General features: G+C 41.0%; 1 protein-coding gene across 2 annotated transcripts; it reads left to right on the top strand.

Annotated features, from left to right (window-relative positions):
• Positions 1–1319: 1319 nt before the first annotated feature.
• Positions 1320–19964, top strand: myofl (myoferlin like). 2 transcript variants are annotated; one of them, XM_070915889.1, is made up of 54 exons: positions 1320–1442; positions 1958–2013; positions 2251–2342; positions 4393–4501; positions 4714–4810; positions 5331–5488; positions 5859–5987; positions 6363–6425; positions 6551–6601; positions 6696–6726; positions 6818–6933; positions 7037–7163; positions 7257–7360; positions 7448–7516; positions 7611–7654; positions 7741–7823; positions 7928–7963; positions 8276–8400; positions 8512–8625; positions 8900–9077; positions 9459–9583; positions 9699–9808; positions 10006–10198; positions 10347–10502; positions 10598–10729; positions 10837–11000; positions 11471–11585; positions 12364–12466; positions 12584–12723; positions 12821–12985; positions 13254–13341; positions 13570–13647; positions 13809–13990; positions 14119–14277; positions 14366–14467; positions 14688–14849; positions 14951–15116; positions 15207–15277; positions 15369–15383; positions 15472–15570; positions 15950–16078; positions 16593–16748; positions 16892–16983; positions 17090–17260; positions 17400–17548; positions 17755–17894; positions 18045–18133; positions 18209–18304; positions 18423–18564; positions 18680–18779; positions 18879–19072; positions 19159–19268; positions 19390–19537; positions 19671–19964. In XM_070915889.1, exons 1-54 carry the CDS (start codon positions 1355–1357, stop codon positions 19707–19709), a joined length of 6150 nt encoding a protein of 2049 aa, XP_070771990.1. In that variant the 5' UTR covers positions 1320–1354; the 3' UTR covers positions 19710–19964. The 2 variants fall into 2 exon arrangements, with proteins under 2 accessions (XP_070771990.1, XP_070771991.1); XM_070915890.1 differs by lacking the exon at positions 7928–7963 and having other exon boundaries at positions 4714–4793; positions 5338–5488; positions 7741–7838; positions 12584–12734; positions 12823–12985.
• The last annotated feature ends 512 nt before the right edge of the window (positions 19965–20476 follow it).

Here is a 20476-nt window from a genome sequence, read left to right as displayed (position 1 = left end):
CACTAGCTATCTATGGCCTCTAAAACAGTACTGAGTTGAATCAAAACTTGGAGCAGCCTTAAAGAGCAACTGTTGAATTATGTGGCTCAACCTTTGAGCCAACGTGGAAAAAATGGATACAGGATATTTGGGAAAACTCCTTCTGCTGGTGAAGATCATGTGATGTGATTGAAAGCTCCAGAACAGCCACTAAATGGATCTAGAAATGGCAACAGCAAATGATATTTTTTGCCTTTTAAACTACTTAATTTAATACTTTTTCTGTCTATCGGCTAACTTAACATTATCTAATAGTAGATCCACACTCACTCGCTCAATGAGGATAGGACTAGAGTTTGAACTGGATATTGGATGCTGGACTTACAAAGCTAATGAGTAGCTACAGTCAATTTAGCTAAATTAGGGAACTAATTAGCTTACCCTATGTTAACTGGAATACAAAGCTAGCAAAAAATTGTAGTGTTAGCTAGCTAGCATAAAGTGCTGATAAATTACCAAGCTAAGTTGCTAATGTTGCTGTAGTGACATATGACTTTCATGTCAGAATCAACGTTAAAATGAACCCATATCTTTTTATCTTTTCAACAAGTCCACTGTAGTAACTTTAAGTAATATTTAGTTAGCATTACCTTAAGAGGGAGGGAAGGGAAGACAGCTAGCTAAACTTGCATTGGAAAGAAGTAGCGTTATTGTGCTGCCTTCAATACCCCGCCTAAACTCCCTTGTCTAACATAACATTAGCTTAAAACATATCTGCAACAGAGCAGTTTCACGAGAAAATGTGTAAATAACAATAATATTGATCCTGGAAGAGCATTTTTGTGAGTTAATGATATGTGTGTTTAAACTGTGTTTATATCTTATCAAACTATGTAGCTAACCTAATGGGAAACAATACTCTAAACTAACATGTTTTGCGGTAAGGCTAACGTCGGTTAGCTTAATACGTAATTTCCGACAGCATTTAAAGGAAGCATGATTTAACGCGATATCACCACTGGAGGGCGCTGCTGTACTGGAGAAGAAGAGTGGACTGACTGCTGGTTTGCCTGGATGGTGGATGAATCAACTCACGGTTCTTCACAATGATGTCAAGCAAAATTGAGTTATAAGAATTAAGCATTTTGAAAAGGCAACGAATAAACTATGGATGCCACTTTTGTGTGTCTCTCTCCTGTTAACCCACCTCACCCAGGCTGGTGTGTGTCATGCCTCTGACTCATGAGTGAGGCTGTCCTCCGGTTCACTCCTCTGTCCTCTCACACATCTGTGCGTTTCAGTTCCCTTTGTGAGGACTCCGTCTCTCTCGGCGGAATATGATTCGTTTCTCTGAATAGATTTGGACTTTTTCAAAATGCTGCGGGTCATTGTTGAGTCCGCAAGTGGGATCCCTAAAAAGAAACTTGGAAACCCAGATCCAATAGCTGGGGTTGTCTTTAGAGGTGAGAGATAGCATTGACTATTTGGTTTTCTTTTTCTAGGGATACTGCTGTATACTACGTAAACTTTTTTCTTGATTGATCATGCACACATATTTCATTTTCCGTCATAGTATCATCTTTCCTGTTATCCTTAAGGCTTTTTTTGCAGTTAAATGTGGCAGTTTACAGTATGCATCTATTCCTAGAGCTTCATGTGAATATTTTGGCAGTGATTCATAAACAAAACGAAGAGTATATCCTTATAAGGTCAGAATAACTCTGCCCCTAAAGAACATTTATGGCCACAAGGCTTGTTCTTTATTATTATTATTATTATTATTTTTACAAATGATATGCCTTGGTGTGGAAACAGTGCTCATCTGTTTCCAGCAGATGGTAAAATGTTGATTCAGTCATTTATTGGTTGGAAGAAGCGTTTGTGTGCACAGTTTTCCCTAGGACATAATATTGTAACACCAGATTAGTATTAGTTTTTGCACATATACAGCGTACGCTACTGTTTATTGTGTTTACAGGTGAAAAGAAGAAAACCAAAGCAGTCGACAATGAATTAAATCCTGTTTGGAATGAAGTAAGTGGAGAATTAAAGTTGGCTGTAAAGTGTGAGAGTTACAGCATGTGGATTTGTTTATTGGGAAGTGATTACTCACCAGAGAGCTGCTGTCCTCAAATGTTTCAATCCTGGTTCAACCATGTGAAGCACTTTGTAACTTTTTTAAAAAGAGCTGTTTAAATAGAGTTTATTATTATTACATCAGTTAAAACTACAGTACATTCATGATTGATTGTAACTGTCTCTTCCTTCCAGGTGCTTGAATTCGATCTGAAAGGCTCTTCCTTGGATGCATCGTCATTCATCAACGTGGTTGTAAAAGACTATGAAACAATCGGCAAAGACAAGTATGTGTTTGGAAAGCACCAGACAGAGAAATTGTGACATTTGCACATGCCACACGTAACCCTCAGCCTCCCACCCAGCATGACAGATTTCTATCAACACACCAGTGCCTTTATGGCGGAGGGTCTCTGAGTGAAAACCACTTCCCCACGTAGGCAGTCATTACAGAAACCTCCCGCCCCAAAACACCCTTATTACACTAGGTAATGCATGACTGAAAGGGAAAACCTCAGTGCACCTCTAAGGTTTACCTTTTGAGAAGGTAGCTGTGTGATTGCAATCTGTTGAAGTGTTTGTTTCTTAGCAGTTGTACTACAACTACACTATTTACTCTAACTGTGTGGTTGAAAATAGTTATTATGATCTTTTTCCGAGGAGCAGAATAGCATGTTTTAACTTCACTGAGCTGTTTAAGCACAGCACTCACTGCGACCTTGTTAAGACTTGCAGTGCCAGTAAAGAAGGTGCTTTGTCTCCCACTCCAGCACTCCAGCTCTTACGAGGAATGTTTCCTTAAAAGGGAAAAAACGTATTCTTCACTTCTTTATAACCTTCCCTACCGTAGACTCAAACTGCCGTACATGTTATTTATGCTTCATTTTCTATTGTTTATCAGTCTTTTTTGTAACACTGTGAGTCTGCCTCTTTTTGTCTTTCTGTAGTGTAGGCAAGAAGGTAGACCAAATAACATAATTTCCACTGAGTCACTCTAGTGACCGATCGTGTACAATATAAATTATTCTGAGGCAGTCACAAGGGGTGGGGTGAGGGTGGAAGGGTGTCTGCCTCAGCCACGATTGCACTTTTTTGTTTATTTTTCCACGATCACTGCCTGCAACTCATGAGGAGGGTGAATAACAGAGCTTGCGCTGGCTTGTCACTGGCACATCTGTGATGACTAGTAGTAGCTCAGCTTGTAATGCTTTGCCAATGAACATTAGACAGTGGATTCTGGAGAAAAATATGTTGGATTGAACATGCAGGCGGCACAACTCTTACCCACGTCTACAATCTAGCAAAATCTAGAAAAGGAATGTGACTCAGCCATCTAATCTGTAATAGCCATCTCCTGCCGGTTTGTTTTTCCTCCTAAATTAGCTTTGTTTAAAAGTGATATGTAAGTAGTGGAAAATATATCAGTATGCCAGGGAAACCCTCATCTGGCTCACTGTGGTTTCTTTTATTTCAATGGAGCAGTTCCAAATACTTGAGACTCGACTTTAAAGTTTTTCTAGTTTTGTAGGAGAGTCATGTGTACAAACTTTACTCTGTACAAACCAGTCCTTGCATGTGGCCTCTGCAGCGGGAGAAACAGTAAATTGCCATGCCAGATTTCCTCTCCTGTACAACTGAAGAAGGGAGAAGAAAAACAGAGCCTGAGCATATTCATGAATATGATTTAGCCTGTTCTCATGTTGCTTATTTAAGACCTTTTCACCCGCCTCCTTGGCTCGATGTTTGTCCACCCTGGGCACAGAGCACCCAGCACATGCCTGTGGTAGATGTTAATTGTTTCCAGTTCTCCTTTTTCTTGTGCACTTTTTTCATCATCTTAGGGGCTGGCCCGTGTAACCAGCTGGTCCTTGTCACACAGCAAAGTACCTCATTTGTTGTCTTGAAAGATGATACTGCTGTTACCAAATGGCTCTTTTAGCCAAAATTAGCCGGGCAAAGCGGATGTTTGTTACTAGGAAAACATCTTTTGTTTTGGGATGATTTTAAAATGTTGCAATCCATTGTGGTTATTAATCACTGTTGCTGTATGACTTCTGTTTGGTGGAAAAAGTAACAATGTAGGTGTCGTTGCTCGGTTTGTCATATGTGAAGAAGTGAAATTGGGAAGTTGAAACTGCCAACTATCCAGAGCAACGAGCATTTAGCAGTCACAATCGTCACAGATTGTGGAACCGAAGCATCCTCCCTATTGTCTCTTTTAGCTATTCATCGTTGTTGTCTTTTCAAACAAACAATTGTATCTCTCCAGCTGCAGTGATTCATCTGCTGTATGAATGATTGTCTCACCAAAGGAACATTTTTGTGATCACTTTTCAGGTTCATTGGCTCGGCAAAAATCTCTCTGAGAGACTTGGCCAGTGGTCAAGTGAAGTCCCTACAGTCCAAGAATGTGCCCTTGGTCAATGAGAAACAACAGCCTGTTGGGGTGAATATATTTAGTTAATTCATGCACTTATGTATGACACTTTTGCTATTTTATGACACGGCAGCTTCTGCTCTGGCAGTGGATGATGTCTGGTATCTCAATAGGTCCGCAGGAAGTGGTTGAATTTGCTGAATCCTATGACATATCATTTGGTGTTCGACATATACAGTAGAGCTGATAATGCTAATTGAGAAAATATTTACTTTTTTTAGGCAACCATTAATTTGCTCATTGGGTATGAGCCACCTGCCAGCACTACTCCAAACCTAAATGACCAACCGGATGGAGATATGTCTCATGTGGATGCTGGTAAGTAGACAGTTAACCTGAGAAATGAAAAGAGATGGCAATTTCAAACAAAACATCATTCCTCTTTACAATAACTCATATTAATAATTTATAATAGGTCATAACAAGAAAACAAAAACACAAAGATGATATCAATAAATACACACAAAAAATAAAATAAACAAATAAAAAGTCAAAACACAAATAGTAGTTTTAACACCAACACACCCTCTCAGCAACTGGATTATGTTTTTTCATGAAATCTAACAAGGGAGGGGGGAGTTACTTATAACTAGTTATACATAACTTTGGATAACAGTTCATCAGAAGGATTGCTGTCTCCGCACTTATTGGCTGCCGTTATCGCTATTCATAGAACTGTTCTTATTACTGGTAAGGCTTTTAGGTTTTGAGGTATGCCCTAATAGTTAATAATTTGTCTCCAGTGACAGGGCTGTCTGTTCTTGATAGATACAAATCAAGCTGAGAAAAAGAATATTGATTCAAAGACTGTTGCGATTATTGTGGTTTTGCACCACAGGAGGCAGTGATGATGGTGACGAGGGAGAGGCGGATGTGGAGGGCGGAGGTCCAGGAGCTCCCACTTCACCAAACCAGCCTGGGAAACCCAGCCACGGACCAATCCGTCTCAGCCGTAAGAGGCATAGAGCCCTGGCCCATAAGCCTCAGGACTTCCAGGTATTGTCTGAGCTTTCATTACTCTGTTCCTGGATAATCACAAATGCCAGTTTAGGAGGAAATTCTTATTGTTAATCACATGAAAAACATTGGAGGCTGGGCCAGCCAATAGATTGTGAATTATAACATCTATCCCTCATGTTAGAAATGTTGCAAACATGTAAATATCCTTTTGGTCTTACCATATGATTTTCTTTGGGAATACATTTTTGTTCCTGTAAAAGATCCAGAAATGTATTTGAGCGAGCTTGTGTTTGTACTGAATAAGTTGGTATTTGTAAACCCAAATGAATCAATGCTACCTTTTCAAAAAAAAAAGGATCCAGTTGAATTGTCTCTCTGTTTGTTCCCTGTTGCCTGCAATGTTCAGATTCGTGTTCGGGTTATCGAGGGCCGCCAGCTGCCTGGCAACAACATCAAGCCTGTGGTTAAGGTGAATGTGTGTGAACAGACCCACAGGACCAGAATCAGAAGAGGAAATAACCCGTTCTTTGACGAGGTAATGAGTCCATCACCACAAAAACAACATTAGTGATCGCTCACTTTTGCCTTTTATCTTGCTTGTCTATTTTTAACATCCTCTTGTCTTCTCTCTTTGCCACTTAATCCCCACCAGCTTTAATAACCTTCTGGGGTATTTCTCTCTTCGTCTGCAGCGGTGATAAGACAGTGATGGCAACAGCTTGATAGCAGTCTACTCAGCTTTCTTATTTCTCTCATATGCATTTTCCCTTGTCTCCATTTTTGCCAAAGCATAAGCATCTCAACTTAATACATTGTAAGTGATAACAATGTGTATCTGACATCAAAATATATTGTGGATATAGTGACAAGAGAAATGCTCATTCACTGATGACTACTTTCTGCCCCTCAGATGTTTTTCTACAACGTTAACATGCTCCCCTCAGAACTGTTTGACGAGAACATCAGTCTTCGGGTGCGTAGATAACTCCTTTTAATGCACTTTTCTTTTTTACAAAAGTAAGAGCCAGTTCATTATGTGCTTTTAAAATCTGTGAATTTCTACATCTGTAGAAGCTGTAATGTTGTTTTTCTTGACAGGTTTATGACTCCTTCTCCCTCAGATCTGACAGTCTGATGGGAGAGTTCAAGGTATGCAGATTCAAATGCTTTTAAATCCTTATCTAATAGAATTTTAACAAAATGCAAAATGTCCAATAATTAAAATGTTTTCTTGCTTACCCAGCTGGATGTTGGCTACATCTATGATGAACCAGGTCAGTGTTTCCATGTAAAGTGCATACTCTGTGAAAAATGATTTTATTATATGTATGTATTTGAACGTGTCGAGTATCATCCCATGTCCAGGTCATGCCATAATCAGGAAATGGCTCCTCCTGAGTGATCCTGATGACTCCAGCTCAGGGGCCAGAGGTTACCTGAAAGTCAGCATATTTATTATGGGCACTGGAGATGAGCCACCGGTGCATATACTTTCTTACTTACTATCAAATTTCTCTCTACTAGACACAGAGTACAGATCAGTATTGAAAAAGACCATGACATACTCTCCTCTCCTCTCTCCAGACTGAGAGGAGAGAGACAAGTAAGGAGCAGGATGACATAGAAAGCAATCTTTTGGTGCCAGCCGGTGTCACAATGCGATGGGCAACACTCAACCTCAAAGTCTACCGTGCCGAGGATATGCCACAGAGTAAGTTACCCATACATTCCTGTAGCCATTGTTGTTGGATGCAGTCAGATCCTCTTGGAAAAACCTCTATTTAGAACCTACTTTACATTGCAGTGGATGACGCCTTTGTTCAGACGGTAAAACAGGTCTTTGGAGGCAATGGAGACAGGAAAAACTTGGTGGATCCATATTTGGAAGTCAGCTTTGCTGGCAAGAAGGTATTTCATTGCTTCAAGTAAAAATAATGTCTTTTTTTAATGTTCTCACTGTGTGAATATTATTTATATGCATTTTCTTTGTTTTAGCTGTGCACCAAAATCATTGAGAAAAATGCTAATCCAGAGTGGAATCAACTCATCAATCTCCAAGTCAAGGTATGAAAGATGCATATTACAGTAAGACATATCTTATGGGCTTGATTCAAACGCCTCAGCACAAATGAACACATGCCTCTGTCTGCCTCTGTAGTTCCCGTCCATGTGTGAACGTATCAAGTTGACTATGTTTGACTGGTAAGAGCCCAAATTCATTCATACACGGCTGCACAAGTGACAATAATATCACAAGCAATATTGAAGTGCCAGTTTGCTCTTGGCAGGGATCGTCTAACCAAGGATGATGCCATAGGAACAACGTTTTTAAATCTGAGCACAATGTCTTCCTCTGGTGGAGAGATTGAAGGTGATCATGTCATTTGTATTTTTGAAATGATTGTTATCACTCAAATTTTGATATTGCAATATGACATTTGATATATATGCATGTTTTTTTTTCACTTGAAACAGACACACGGGCTGAAAATGGCAACACAGTGTCTGAATGTATGTAAGAAACGGTCATCTGCATGTTTCTATCATGTTTTACCTTTAAAAAAGATCACTGTTGTTTTGTAACTTTTCTGGTTTTAACCATTTAGCAGTCTCGTGGCAGATTGGACTATAATATTCATAAAATGACACACTGTGGTACCTCATGACAAGCTACATAGTAAATATTTGGATTTATTTTACCATTACTGTGTTAATAATGAGTGTATAATCGGCTGCTTCTGTTTGTGTATCTATTATCATAGACCTCATTGATTTATAAGCCTTGTGTGTGTGTGTGTGTGTGTGTGTGTGTGTTCGTTACAGTGAGCACCGCAGCATCAGAGGTTGGTTTCCTCCCAGCTTTTGGGCCTTGCTACGTCAACCTGTATGGTAGCCCAAGAGAATTTACTGGCCTGCCTGACCCATACGAGGAGCTCAACTTTGGAAATGTAAGACTACCAATCAGCTCAGTAAAGAGGGTTCAGTAGGTACAGACACATGTGACATTTCACTTACATGAGAATGTGTACATGAGGTTTTTGCATTTTGATCCGTTGCAGGGTGAAGGGGTGGCCTACAGGGGGAGGGTCCTTGTTGAGCTATCCACTCAGCTGGATGGAAAGGTTGATAAGAATGTGGAGGACATCTGCAGTGATGACATCCTGGTGGCACAGGTATACACTCTATACCGTAACCCTGTCATACTGTAATTACTGCTGCCTGCTTATTTATTTTATTTATATTATAGCCCTTAAGATACAGGTCCTGGGGTTTTGAATCTGTAAGTTGTGCTAAACTACTTTTTCCCTTGACAATGTTATTGCAATGTGGATCTTAAAAGTTTCCCTACCACAAACATCAGTCGCTCAGTGTCTAACAAAAGAGGTTTCTGGTCTAGAACAGAGTCAGGATATGCATTAACCTCACATCCTTTTTAATTGAGTGCAGAAATATCAGCGGAGGAGGAAGTACTGCCTGTGCGCTGTGTTCCACAGTGCGTGCATGCTCCAGGAACCGGGCGAGCCAATCCAGTTCGAGGTCAGCATTGGTAACTATGGTAACAAGCTGGACTCCACTTGCAAGCCCCTGTCGTCCACCACCCAGTACAGCTTCGCTGTGTTTGATGGTATGAAAGAATTCAAAAAATGACTCAAGCTTTATTCCATTTTTTAGTCTAGGCTGTTTTAACTTGTTCCTGGTTTTTAGGTTCTAACATTTTCATGACAGAAGTGTGAATTGTGTGAATTTAAGAATGGCACATTATTTTCAGGAGCATGAAGAAGTTCCAAATGCGCTACATGTGTTTCAACCCTGTTAAATGTATTTTTATAGAAAATTATATCAACTGTAACAGTGGACGATGGACAGTTCTTTAGTGAACCGTTTGCTACGCTGTAACTCTGTAGTAAAAGAGAGTGAGAACCACATGGACAGCTAATGTTAGTGTGCGGTCTACTCCACAATTTGTGTTTAAAATGACTGGGTATATTTATCTTGTATCCCACAGGTAATCACTACTATTACCTGCCCTGGGCTGACACTAAGCCTGTAGTGACTCTCACTTCATACTGGGAAGACATCAGCCACCGTCTGGACTCTGTCAACATCCTCCTCTTCATCGCTGAGAGACTGGTGAGAATAAGTCACAGTGGCACATTGGCACAATGTATTCCCAAATGTTGTACATGTCTACACAGGTAGTACTGCTCAGTAATGCCCTTTTATCTGTCTTTGTGATTTATTTTAGGAGTCCCACATCACCTCTTTAAAAACAGCCATCTTAGCCAAGGTGTCTGAGACACGTCTGGCAGAGATTTGGCTCAAACTCATCAATCACATGATTGAGGACCTTAACAGGTAAGACAGGACCAGACAGATCCTACACTGGGCCTGTGTGTTGTATGAAGTAATGCTGTAATGTAACTGATCATTAGGAAAACTGTAGTGTGGTTTTAAATACGTTCACAGGTGGTTGTTTGGGTTGAATTTCTATTATTGTTTTACTTGTTGGTTGTTCCCATCCAACATTACTTTCACTAACAAAGATTTGACAGTTTCCAGCTTCCAGATCTGGAGGGCCAGCCCAATGTGACTGCACTGGATCTCCAGATGAAAAACCTGCGTGATGCTGCTGTGGAAAGTATCACACAGATGGCCAGTCGCATGAGAGAGGAGGCAACAGATGTCAAAGCTACTGTCGGTGACATTGAAGACTGGCTGGACAGAATCAAGCAGCTGGCAGAAGAGGTCAGGAGAAACAAGACTATTCCATGGTTGCATGCAGCTCTGCTCTTAGGTGGCCCAGGCTGCAAAAATGTAATGTTATGTAGCTCAAAAAGATGTCAGTGAAACTTTATTATCAAACTGAAATATTGGTTGTGTGTGTCTCCATCAGCCTCAGAACAGCATGCCAGATGTGATCATCTGGATGTTAAGAGGAGAGAAGCGGGTGGCTTTTGCCCGAGTCCCAGCAAACCAGATCATGTACTCCAACTTCAGCGAAGAGTCACGTGGCAAATACTGTGGACGAACCCAGACCATCTTCATGCAGGTACAAAACTAGTCAACATGGAACAACACATTCATTTACTTTTAATTATATGTTTTCATTGTTAAAGAGTTCTCATTCTAATTTTTGCTTGTCAGTACCCCATGGACAAAAACAAAGGTGTGAAGATCCCTGTTCAGTTGCGGGTCAACATGTGGCTCGGGCTCTCTGCCCATGAGAAGAAGTTCAACAGCTTCTCAGAGGGGAACTTCAGTGTATTTGCTGAACTGGTACAGTAGCTACACCACCATTTATCTGATTTCAGTTGTGTTATCTCTGTCTTTAATATGCTTTGTGTAAAATAACGCACCCAAACACACCTGCTTTCTCTCCGCAGTATGAGAACCAGGCCCACGTGATTGGGAAGTGGGGAACTACCGGCCTGGTTGGTCGCCATAAGTTCTCAGATGTGACTGGAAAGGTGAAACTCAAACAAGAGCGCTTCCTGCCACCACGTGGATGGGAATGGGACAGAGACTGGTTTGTTGACCCTGAGCGATGGTAAGTTTAAGAAACTCACTTTATCACACACAAGCAGACACACACACACACAGTCCTTCGTGATTCATGACTTGTACAGTCTGAAGTACAAACATCCTGTTATCACTGTGCAGTTGAACACGCTCCAGAATCCTGTTCATATTTCAGCTCTGTCCTGTACCAATTGACAGTAATCATAAATCAGTGCTTGTGCCAGCCACAGCACAGGGCCATATTATGAAAACAATCCCAGGAAAAGTAAAGGAATTTCAGTATCGGTGTTTTGGTTTAAGGAGGTCTTCCTCCCTTCCTCACTGCCTCCTTCTTCTAAAGTGCTTACATTCTCCCACTGAGGCTCTTGTAAATAGTTTAAGCTCTCTGAAGCTTGTCTTCCTGAGCTGTTCTGCTTTGTTTATCATGGTCCTACATAGCTTCTGTCTGAGTCACAAAGCTTCTCCTCCACCTTTGTGCTGTGGCGGTGTTTTCTACAGCCTGTTGACAGAAGCTGATGCGGGCCACACGGAGTTCACAGATGAAGTTTTTCAGAACGAAACGCGTTTCCCGGGTGGGGAGTGGAAGCCCGCTGCAGAGCCCTACACAGACGTGGTACGACGTACTGCTCTCACACACACACACACACACAAACATAGACACATTTAACTTTTGACTTTTGAGACATGTGAAAAATGTCTTTGAAGATAACAGGACAAAAGCCTGTGTATTCATGTTAGTTTCCAATGTTATCAGTTTCTCTTGTGCTATTATCTACTTTAGACGGGTGGGTTGCTTTGTGGTTGCATTTAAGTAAATAGACATACAGCCTTTCATGGATGTGACCCAGTGTCAGAGAAATATCACCCGACTCTGCAGTTCTGTTTTGATTTACATTCATTCCAGACGCAGCAGGCAGCTGTCTTCAGATAAAAATCTCTGACAAACCCACTGTACGCTACCAGCCCAGCAACAAACATCAAACAAAACGACAACAATAGTGGCTAGCTGGTGAACATAGTGGAGCATTTAGCAGCTAAAGAGCCAGATATTTCCCTCAGGAGCTGGTGGAGAATTCATTCATTAAACAATTAATCAGAAATCAATAATTTTGTGTTTATTAACATGGAACATTAGAGTCTGGTTCTGCTCGAGGTTTCTGCCTCTTTAAAGGAAGTTTTTCCTTTCCACTGTCGCCATAGTGCTTGCTCATGGTGGGGAACTGTTGGGTCTCTGTAATAATATTATAAAGAGTACGAGACAAGGACCTAGACCTGCTCTATTTGTAGTGTCATGAGATGACTTTTGTTGTAATTGAAATTTTGATTTTAACTTTTGAACCACTAAATACTTATAGCTACACATCACATAAATGAATGTCTGTGTTGTGTAGAATGGAGAAAAGACTCAAAGCCCCGGAGAGTTTGATTGTCCACCAGGGTGGACCTGGGAGGATGACTGGAGCTTTGACAGCAACAGGGCTGTTGATGAGAGAGGTAACACGAACACTAAAACTGAAATATGTCATCTTTTCTTCACTGCGTTTTCATGTTTGAAATATTGACAATGTAACTGGTTCTGTGTGTATGTCTGTGTGTGTCTTTTGGCACTAGGTTGGGAATACGGAGTTACCATTCCTCCTAATGATAAACCCAAATCCTGGGTTGCAGCTGAGAAAATGTACCATGTCCATCGCAGGAAGAGACTCATCAGACCACGGAAGAAGATATCTGATAAAGTGGCTGCTACTGAGGTGAGGAAGAGGTGGAGGTAGATGACAAAAAGAGTCGATTTGAGAGATGTTATGAGTGCAGTTTCTCATTCGTCTGTTGTCCTTGTCTCTTCCCCAGAGTCAAGAACCAGGGGAAGGCTGGGAATACTCTTCCCTCATTGGCTGGAAGTTCCACAGGAAGGAGCGCTCCTCTGACACGTTCCGCCGCCGCCGCTGGAGAAGAAAGATGGTCCCAGCAGACCGCATCGGGGCCTCCGCCATCTTCAGACTGGAAGGGGCATTAGTGAGTCCCCTGAGAAATATTGCTAAATATGTGTTGTATTCTTAAATTTCCCTCAACGAGGCAGTTGTCATGGCAACAAGAGTGACTTTATGCCATCTGAGTCATATCCTCTTATTATTCTCCTGCATGTGCCTGTAACTCAGGAAGTTTATTTTAGTTCTGCTTTTTTTTTTTCAAATTATACTCAGTTTTGCTCAAATGTTTGCTGTGAAGTGTTTTTTTGTTGTTGTCTTTCTTTTAAGAACCTCACCCTGCATTTTGTTAACAGGGGGTTGATGTTGACGAGAAGGCCAGTAAAACGGATACAGGCAAAGTATTTGGTGCCAACACACCCACTGTTTCCTGCCACTTCAGCCGTAAGTAGTTGGGTCAGATAAAGTGAATTCCTGGTCACTCTGATTAAAGGCTTCGTGTTTCTTCAAACTTCCTGACTGGCCCTAATACAAAATAACACTGAGTCATTAGTAAAATCTGGATAAATACGTGCACATGCCTAATCAGCTGTGCATCAGGTGTCCTGTGAGATTCTATTGTTTTTGGAGGTGATACAATTTAACATGCTGATAAATGTTATCCCCCCTCAGGGTCCTACATTTACCATCTGAGAGTGTATGTGTATCAGGCGAGGAATCTCTGTGCCATGGACAAAGACAGCTTCTCAGGTAAAAATGAAGCAGAAAACATGTGGCTCAGAATAACCAGGCAAAGTACAAGCCTGATCATAAATTATCCACTCAGCATGTACAAAAAATTACATTAAACATCACAGGTTCACAAGTTCTGTCTCTCATTTCCATCAAAATAATACCCTGGTCCTTTCCAGATCCCTACGTCCATGTGTCATTCCTACATATGAGTAAGACAACAGAAGTCATAAGGACCACCCTGAACCCCACATGGGATCAGACTCTCATCTTTGAGGACATTGAAATCTATGGAGACCCACAAACTATTGCCCGGAACCCTCCTGATGTGGTGTTGGAGCTGTATGACAGTGATCAAGTAGTATGTTGTATATCTAATCTGCCAAACATACAGATACAGAATTTTATCCTAGAAATGCAACTAGGGTTCATGGTGGATGTAATCAGGCTTTGCTAAGTCTTTGTGTGCTACTGTACTTTATTTACAAGGGTAAAGATGAGCCCCTGGGTCGCTGTACATGCCCCCCAGTAGTGAAACTGAACCCCAGTGTGGCTGTCAGCCCTAAGCTGCTGTGGTTCCCAGTTACCAAAAAAGGCCGCAGTGCTGGGGAGGTACTGCTGGCTGCAGAGCTCCTACTGAAGGACAAGGTAAGGAAGACACTAAAGAAAGTAAACAAACTGTAACTTCCCTTTATGAAACTCTTCTTACGAGGTGAAGCTGTGTTTTACCCTCCAGGCGAATGATGGAGATCTGCCCCTGGTGCCTCCTCGACGAGGGGAGAAACTCTACATGGTTCCCCAGGGAATCAGGCCTGTCGTGCAGCTCACTGCCATTGAGGTACACCATAAGCCATTCTGCTCCTTTGCCAGCCGCTATGAACTCCTTTCACACACATTACATGATCGGACAAGACCAGCCCAACCCTAAGATTTCTGTTGTGGTTGTAATTCTCACCAATAACTCCCTCCCTTTCTTTCACTTATCTCCTACCACCATGCTAGTCCCTTAATCTGCCCATACTAGTTCTTGTAAGTGTGTTAATGTGTTTATTTCCCAGGTCTTGACTTGGGGCTTGAGGAACATGAAGACCTACCAGTTGGCCACAGTTTCCTCCCCCAGTTTGATAGTGGAGTGTGGTGGTGAGATTGTTCAAACTGCTGTGATCAAGAGCTTCAAAAAGAACCCCAACTTCCCTGGATCTATTCTGCTACTCAAAGTGGTACAAACCCTCAGACTTTCTAGAGAAAATAATCAGACACCTGTAAGTCATGTCAGAATGTTCCATTTTTCATACATGACCTGTTCTGTTTTCTCACCTAGCTTCTCCCCAAAGAGGAGATGTACACCCCTCCCATCGTGCTGAAGGTAATCGACCATCGGCCATTCGGCAGGAAACCTGTAGTGGGTCAGTGTACCATCGATTGCCTGGAAGAGTTCCGCTGTGATCCGTATCGCATTAACAGTGAAGTCTGCATGTCTGCAAGAGGTATATACACACACATGCATGGACTCAGGCAGATATACTTGGCTACATACAGTAGAGACTCATCGTATCCTGTGTCCGTTGACTTTGCAGTGGCAATGATAGCTGCTGCCCAGGGAGATGTTGTCATAAACATTGAGGACAGACCCATCATGAAAACTGAGGTAAATAATGCACTCACTAAAGATGGGAAGATTTTCTGACCTACTTCTTTTTATTGATTGAAGTATTCTCTGTTTGCTTCCCACTTTGCAGCTTCAAGCTGAAAAGGTGAGATTTTCTCTTTTCACAGATAGTCTACTGATAGATAGCATCTCTAAAAATTCATCAAAGGTCATAATTATTTTCCATTGTGCAGGAGGAGGAAGCAGTTGACTGGTGGAGTAAGTTCTATGCCTCTGTTGGAGAGCAGGAAAAGTGTGGGCCTTACCTGAAAAAGGGATACGACAAATTACAGGTGAGAACATGTCAGCACACATTGTGAAAACACAGTCATTGATTTAATCTTTGCTTGAGTTTGTGTTGGTTTTATTAGCTACAGCTAGCGAGCTGCGACAGACAGGGTTGTGACCAGAAAGTCCTTGTTCTCGTCCCTTCTGTAGATAAGAGTTTGCAGTAGTATATTGCAATATATAACAAAAAGAAGATTTTCAGATGCTTAACACACAGGAAGATTCAGTGGCTGGTTCTTAAAATGAAAAACAACAAGACAAATGTGCCAAACTTGCCACTAAAGTGTGAAATATAGTTAGGTTGAAAACTCAAATAACAAAACTAATGAAAGTTTGTAATTGTGATTACCCTTCTGTGATGTGGTTGTGTTATGTGGCTTCCAGGTATATAACAGTGAACTAGAAGAGGTGGCACAGTTCCAGGGACTCACTGATTTCTGCAGCACTTTCCAACTTAAGCGAGGAAAGAATGAAGATGAGGAAGAGGATCCCTCTGTGGTGGGAGAGTTCAAGGTAAAGAAGCCTAATTTTGAGGAAGTATCCCGGTCACTCAGCATCCCATTACAGCTGAACTGTTGTAACATGAGCAATCACTGCGTTTGCTGTTGAATAGCTTCTTTTCCTAATCTTTGTCTGCCCTCTGGTGGAATTTTTAAAAATTAAAATTAAAGTTAATGGATTAATTGTTTTACCGTGATATTTTGATTTTAGGTTTTACTAGTTACAAATATATGTTTTATGAGTTTTGAGTTGTGTCATGGAAAGTTAAAGACACTTAAATAAAGTTGCATTTTAATGTGGAAATGTAGGCACAACATCAGTAAATTGGTATTTAGAATCACATACTGTTGGGGGGCATGGGAAATGAGTGGAATAACATTTTTTTCTCTTTTAATGTATCACCTCTGATTCTACAATCTATTGTCACCTTGTTAGGAATATGGTCTTAAGTTCCTGTTTGAGTGTCATTAGCTTGTAGAGGAGATGTTATAGGCCTAATGGTGCTGTACTCTTTGATGATATTCAGGGCTCGTTCAAGATTTATCCACTGCCTGATGACCCAGGGGTGCCGGCTCCACCCCGCCAGTTCAAAGAGCTTCCTGAGAGCGGACCTCAGGAGTGTCTGGTCAGGATTTATGTGGTGCGCTGTATTAACCTGCAGCCTAAGGATACAAATGGCATGGTGAGTTTTACATGAAGCTACCACCCTGGTTTAGTGGTGAGGATTGCAGTCACATCCATGCTCTATATTTCTATTATTATATAAGTGAAAAGGATGATTGAAGCTAATGAAGCCTAGATCATTGTTTTGCATTCTCATTTCAGTGTGACCCATACATTAAGATTGCACTGGGGAGGAAAACGCTGGATGACAGAGATAACTACAAACCAAACACCCTTAATCCAGAGTTTGGGAGGTGAGACAGCGATGTGTCCAGCTCATTGAACTTTTCAGTTTTAAGTTTGAGTAGAGATATAAAGGAACAACAAATACATTATATGATGTCCTCCATCTTTGTCCAGGATGTTTGAGCTGTCCTGCTTCATGCCTCAAGATAAGGACCTGAAGATTGCTGTGTATGACTATGACTTACTGAGCAGAGATGAAAAAGTGGGTGAGACAGTCATTGATTTGGAGAACAGACTCCTGTCTCGTTTCAGGCCCTGCTGTGGCCTGCCAGAGACTTACTGTGTGTAAGTATGCATTCTTTGTGTATTTATGTGCACTACCAGCACCACATCTGCAGTACATCTGATACATCCTATAAAGCAGGCCAGGGACTTATTTTATGTGTTTTAGTTTCTCAAAGCCAAACCTACAATTTTCTTGCAGTTCAGGGATCAATCAGTGGAGAGACCAGCTGACGCCTTCTCAGACCCTTCAGAACGTGGCCAGGGTGAGAGGCGTCCCTCCTCCACGCATAGAGGGAGATGGCAGCTCACTGTCCTTCTCGGGAAAACAATACAACCTGCAAGATTTTGGTACTGCCATTCTCGAATGCCCTATTATTACTTATGTCTACTATCGCAAGGACCATTTCTTGATTTTATATGTTTGCTTTGTAGAATATTTAACAATTATTTATTAGTTTGCTACAGTTGTATTCTTGTATATCTTTGATAATCATCTTCTACAGTATAATATTTTTTCATCCTTGACTTTTTGTGACCTGCCTTGCCCTTTGCAGAGGCCAACACTGTGACCCACTCGCACATGGGCCCAGCCAGAGAGAGGCTGGCCCTGCATGTCCTCAGAAACCAGGGCTTGGTACCAGAGCATGTGGAGACCAGAACCCTGTGCAGCTCCCACCAACCCAACCTGTCTCAGGTTAAAACAACAGAAATAACACTGCATTCATTTTTTTAGTAGAGTCACAGGTGGTAGAGATAAAGCATGAACACAATGCTCTGTGAAATTAAGGTTTTAATGTTGTATGATAGCGTTGTTTAAAAGAGTCATCCCTTTCCACAAATGCAGGGACAAATTCAAATGTGGGTAGACATTTTCCCCAAAAGCCTCGGTTTGCCAGGGCCTCCATGTGATATCACTCCACGCAAAGCCAAGAAGTAAGAGACACTTGACAAAATAATATTTTATCATAGTGCATTTAAGGATGAAATATAATGATATATTTAAAACAGGTACTTCTTGCGGGCCATCGTTTGGAACACAACTGATGTCACTCTGGACGAAACAAGCATCACTGGAGAAAACATGAGTGACATCTATGTTAAAGGGTACGTTACTGGTCCTGTCTTTTACCTTAACCCTTAATTTGTACTTGCATATGCCAAAATACACATTGGACACATTCACAAATAGCTAATCTGAATTTAACATCCCCATGTTTCCAAGATGGATGCCAGGTATGGAGGAGCACAAGCAGAAGACGGATGTTCACTACAGATCCCTGGACGGTGATGGAAATTTCAACTGGAGGTTCATCTTTGGGTTCGACTACCTGCCTGCAGAACAGCTGTGTGTGGTCTCGAGGAAAGTGAGTGAGATCATGGAGCAGGAACAAAGCACCAAGTGATTGTTATTCATATCAGTTTTGTTGTGACAGTATGATGGCAGGTAATGATCTAAATAAAGTTTCTGCCTTTTTACAGGAACACTTTTGGAATCTGGACAAAACTGAATTTAGGATTCCTCCTAAACTGATCCTCCAGATATGGGACAATGACAAATTCTCCCTGGATGACTACTTAGGTGAAACAGCATTGTTATTAACCTAATTTTTATGCCGTGACCAAGCAAGAGAACTACTATAATAAAAGACAAAGTATTATTTTATATCTATATCTCTAGGTTCAGTTGAGCTGGACCTACTCAATCTGATCCCTCCTGCTAAGAGCCCAGAAAAGTGCAGCCTAAAGATGTTGCCAGGGATGGTGGGCTCAGCTTCCTCCAAAAAACCACTGCCCAACTCACTCTTCTCCCAGAAGTCTGCACGAGGCTGGTGGCCATGCGCGATCGAGCAGGATGGGAAACATGTCCTTGGTGTATGTTTATGTCCACAGCACAGTTCCTAGATAAGATTTTTATGTTTCCTGGTTACTGTTTAAGACTGTGTTTCAAAACTTCACAGGGGAAAGTAGAGATGACACTGGAAATAGTGGAGGAGAAGGAGATGGAGGAGAGACCAGCTGGGAAAGGCAGAGATGAGCCAAACATGAATCCCAAACTGGACCAACCCAAGTAAGAAATCAGAGTCCTCAAAACATTAAAAATGCATTGAAAATTTGATTTATGTTGTTCTATGAATTGCTTAATGTGAATTTACATTATGTGAATGTGGCTGTCTTTCTCCATTCAACAGCCGCCCTGACACATCATTCTTCTGGTTTACAAACCCTTGCAAGACCATGAAGTTCATAGTTTGGCGCAGATTCAAATGGATTTTCATTGTATCGATAATCCTTCTGCTGGTTATCTTGTTCCTCGGGATCCTGTTCTACTCCCTACCGGTAAGATTACTTTGTTTGTTCATAATTTATTGATTTCTGGAACTATCATAAATTATTTGTGTCCATCACACATATTGTTTTTCACGATATTTTGTAATCTGAGTGAATTTTGATATCTATTCCATATCTACAGAACTACATCTCAATGAAGATTGTGAAACCTTTCTCCTAAGAGGCATAGCAGAGAAGCTGCCTCCCTTCCTGCTTCAGAATCTACAGTCCTCTTCACTGTTACGTCCCTCAGAAATACACAATAACTTCCCCTGCTGATGCCATAGCAGACTGATATTCAGCATTCTTCTGTCACATAAACAGACCTGTCTGTTTGTATTTTTTGCACTCTTAGTATTGCTTATATTTCTTGTGTAGCAAAGAAAATCAAGAATGTCAAGAATGATATATTTTAATAAACTTTGTTATAAACACATTGTTCAAAATGTTGTTATATCTTGCATACATTTGAATTCAAATGGGCACATGTTTGGAAACTATCTATAGTCATGGTGGTTAACTCTCCAAGGCCTATGTACAGTATGTATAATGCATTTAAATGGTACACAATGGTACTACATATTAATGCAAATGTAGAAGTTTGATTTTGAATTTTGAATTATTTTTAGAAACTTTGATGAGGTGCAGATATGGTGGCTTTTGTAGGCTTGTCAGGGTTACCTAGACATATTATAGATATTGATTTTTCAAATTCATTCACTTAAATTCAGTTCAAACCACCACATAACACTCCATTAGTTCATTACAATACAACTTGACTGCAATAAAGAGAAAACAGAATAGTAATTTAAGCAAATGAAAAATAAATAATCATAAAAACAGTAGGCAAAAACGAATTAATAACATGAAATGAAATACAATTGTATGGAATTAATACTACGGATACAATATATACATTTTATAAAGACGGATACTTGGCATACTGCC

Source organism: Enoplosus armatus, chromosome 12, assembly GCF_043641665.1.
Source record: "Enoplosus armatus isolate fEnoArm2 chromosome 12, fEnoArm2.hap1, whole genome shotgun sequence".
NCBI classification, from domain to species: domain Eukaryota; kingdom Metazoa; phylum Chordata; class Actinopteri; order Centrarchiformes; family Enoplosidae; genus Enoplosus; species Enoplosus armatus.
Note: the sequence above shows the minus strand (reverse complement) of the source record. Positions and strands in the feature narration are given on the sequence as shown.

Bases quoted from the DNA above. Each gene is read 5' to 3' on its own strand.
- myofl (XM_070915889.1), top strand. From the start codon at position 1,355: ATGCTGCGGGTCATTGTTGAGTCCGCAAGTGGGATCCCTAAAAAGAAA. The intron at 12,467-12,583 runs GTAACACGAACA...TTTTGGCACTAG, and splicing joins CAGGGCTGTTGATGAGAGAG to GTTGGGAATACGGAGTTACC. The intron at 18,780-18,878 runs GTGAAACAGCAT...CTATATCTCTAG, and splicing joins CTCCCTGGATGACTACTTAG to GTTCAGTTGAGCTGGACCTA.